Source organism: Leopardus geoffroyi, chromosome E1 (genome assembly GCF_018350155.1).
Source record: "Leopardus geoffroyi isolate Oge1 chromosome E1, O.geoffroyi_Oge1_pat1.0, whole genome shotgun sequence".
Taxonomy (NCBI): domain Eukaryota; kingdom Metazoa; phylum Chordata; class Mammalia; order Carnivora; family Felidae; genus Leopardus; species Leopardus geoffroyi.
Window position 1 is genome coordinate 13,710,663 of NC_059330.1, and position 3,097 is coordinate 13,713,759.

A 3,097-nucleotide genomic window follows, 5' to 3' on the forward strand; every position below is an offset into this window, starting at 1 on the left:
ATAGTTCCTGTATGTTTCCTTGGTTCTCCACTGAATGTGGAGAACTAAGAACACAGGTTCATCCCACCGTGTGATACCACCAACCCATTCAGCCTACTGGCCATTTCCATCTAGTTGGAGGAAGTCCAGAACTGGAATGCATGGATTGTGATGCATTGGCTAAAATTCAGTCACATGAACACACCTCAGTGCAAGGGAGAGTGGGAAATATAGTTTAATTGTGTGTCCATGAAGATGAGAACAACAAGGGTTTGAACAAGAAACTATTAGTCTCTGCCATCATCAGTATGCCTCAGTGCAAGCGACTCAAAGAACAGAGAATCTATACTCAAGTAATTAAGACAGCATTACAAAGTTTCAGGTAGAAAACGATGATGATCTAAGCTGAAGCACTGAAAGTATACGTAGAAAAAATGAGTTATGTAAGAATTATTTCAAATGAAAAATCAACAAGATGTAGAAGTGAGAGATAAACTGAGTGAGTGTGCTTCTGAATCTCCCATATGTGAGGAACCCCAAAAATAAACCTTGATTTAACCCAAGAAATATTGAGTGCACACAGTGAACAACTTTCTATAATGACCTCTCTAGGGTTATTGACATAAGCAAAGTATGATTTTCCTCCTCAGATAAGCTTGCAAACCACTTAGGTTGTAATATGCAGAGTATAGTGTTTGGACAGACATGTTTGCAGGATAGCTGAGTGTAGAAATATGGGAAAGAGAGATCAAGCCTACAGGTATGGATCTGACAGTTTACTTACTAAGCAGTAGTTGAAATGAGTATGGAGTTGGATAGCTCAACAAAAGAAATAATAAAGGAAGAGAAGAGAAAAGCTCTGTGATTATCGATATTAGAGAATTTTCTAAAGAGATACATTCTTTCAAAAGAGGGGATGAAATTCTTCTCTGAAAATGGACAGTTGGGGAGAAAACTCACTAGGCTTGTTATTTCTAGGAGTGAAACCCCGTGATTCTGGTGATTTACAATCATCCAATGTCAGCATAGATACCTGCTACTTCCTGGGCTCTAGGATCACTATTAGTTTGGCCATTGGAACAATTCCTAATTTCATGGCTGGTCCTTGTAATAACACAAAGATTCCAAAATGCTTTACTTCCTTTGTATTGTGTAATTTAAAAAAAAAAATGCGGGGGCGCCTGGGTGGCTCAGTCGGTTAAGCGTCGGACTTCAGCACAGGTCACGATCTCACGGCCTGTGAGTTCGAGCCCCGCGTCGGGCTCTGGGCTGATGGCTCAGAGCCTGGAGCCTGCTTCTGATTCTTGTCTCCCTCTCTCTCTCTGCCCCTCCCCTGTTCATGCTCTGTCTCTCTCTGTCTCAAAAATAAATAAACGTTAAAAAAAATTTTTTAAAAATAAATAAATAAAAATGCGTGTGATTTTTGGCTTTTCCATTACATAAAGTCCCTGAGAGCGGACTATGTCTTACATGTTGAAGAAGTGGATTTAAAAGTGTATTTTGCACATATTTGTGTTTTTCCATAAGCTTAGCAAAGTATCTAGCACATACAATATAAAAAGTTTTTGTGAATTGATTAAATCCTAGGTGTTTGAGTGATGGTTCTGGGATAGAGGAGTATTGGTATCTTTGATTCACACAGTTCTCACTTCTTAAACATGAGTGTCAAGGGCTAAATGTTGATCGGTACCACTGAACAAAAAGGATATTTTCCCAGAAATGTGGGCTGTCTCTGGGTTTAGTAAACTCATCCTTAAGATTACTGGTCACTTAATAAAAACTGGTGGGTAAGAAAGATCATTACATTCGTGGCAACTCCAAAATAATTCTGAATTCCTCTCCCTCTTTCTTAACAAAGGAGCCATGAGGGAAAACAACCAGTCCTCTACCCTGGAATTCATCCTCCTGGGAGTTACTGGTCAGCAGGAACAGGAAGACTTCTTCTTCATCCTCTTCCTGTTCATTTACCCCATCACATTGATTGGAAACCTGTTCATCATCTTGGCCATTCACTCTGACATTCACCTTCACATCCCCATGTACTTTTTCCTTGCCAACCTCTCCTTTGTTGACATCTTATTCTCCTCTGTAACCATCCCCAAGATGCTAGCCAACCATCTCTTGCACAGCAAAGCCATCTCCTTTGGAGGATGCCTAGCACAGTTGTATTTTATGATTGCCTTAGGTAACACAGATAGCTACATCCTGGCTGCGATGGCATATGATCGTGCCGTGGCCATCAGCCGCCCACTTCATTACACAACAATTATGAGCCCACGGACTTGTGTCTTGCTAGTTGTTGTGTCCTGGGTGGTTGGAAATGCCAATGCCTTCCCGCACACTCTGCTGACATCCAGTCTGTCCTTCTGTGGCAATAAAGAAGTAGCCAACTTTTACTGTGACACTATCCCTTTGCTCAAGCTCGCCTGTTCTGACATCCGTTTTAATGTGAAGGTGATGTACCTAGGGGCTGGTGTTTTCTCTATACCCTTACTATTCATCATCATCTCCTATATTCAGGTCTTTTCCACAGTCCTGAGGGTTCCATCCACCAAGGGTGTGCTCAAAGCCTTCTCTACCTGTGGTTCCCACCTCACTGTTGTTACTCTATATTATGGGACAGTCATGGGCATGTATTTCCGCCCTCTGTCTAGTTACAGCCTAAAGGATGCAGTGGTAACTGTTATGTACATGACAGTGATCCCAATGTTAAATCCTTTCATTTATAGCCTGAGAAATCAGGACATGAAGGCTGCCCTGGGGAAACTCTTCAGAAAAAGACTCTCCTCATAACCAATGTGAAGTCATATTGGACAGTCAATTAGAGTCACCAATTAGGTGCATTTGGAAATCTAGCTCCAATGTCTTACTCCACCAAGAAGCCACCTTTGTCCTTCCCATGTGGAAATTCCTCTTCTCTGAAATCTTATGATACATCTTATAAAATTATCACTTTGTACACATTATTGTCCTTTTAGCAGCACAGGAATACTTGGGTCATGTCCCAGATAAGCTACAATGATCAGAGTAAAATTGAGAAAGTCTGAAGCTCTGCTTCTATAGGAACATGACCATGAACATGAACATATTAGGAATAATACTATCTGCCCCACCATGG

At 41.1% G+C, this 3,097-nt stretch overlaps 1 protein-coding gene across 1 annotated transcript; it reads left to right on the forward strand.

The window, feature by feature from the left end:
* Window positions 1-1,842: 1,842 nt before the first annotated feature.
* LOC123604655 (olfactory receptor 1A1-like) lies at window positions 1,843-2,772 on the forward strand. The gene has a single exon (XM_045490987.1). It carries the CDS (start codon window positions 1,843-1,845, stop codon window positions 2,770-2,772), a length of 930 nt encoding a protein of 309 aa, XP_045346943.1.
* The last annotated feature ends 325 nt before the right edge of the window (window positions 2,773-3,097 follow it).

Bases quoted from the DNA above. Each gene is read 5' to 3' on its own strand.
- LOC123604655 (XM_045490987.1), top strand. From the start codon at position 1,843: ATGAGGGAAAACAACCAGTCCTCTACCCTGGAATTCATCCTCCTGGGA.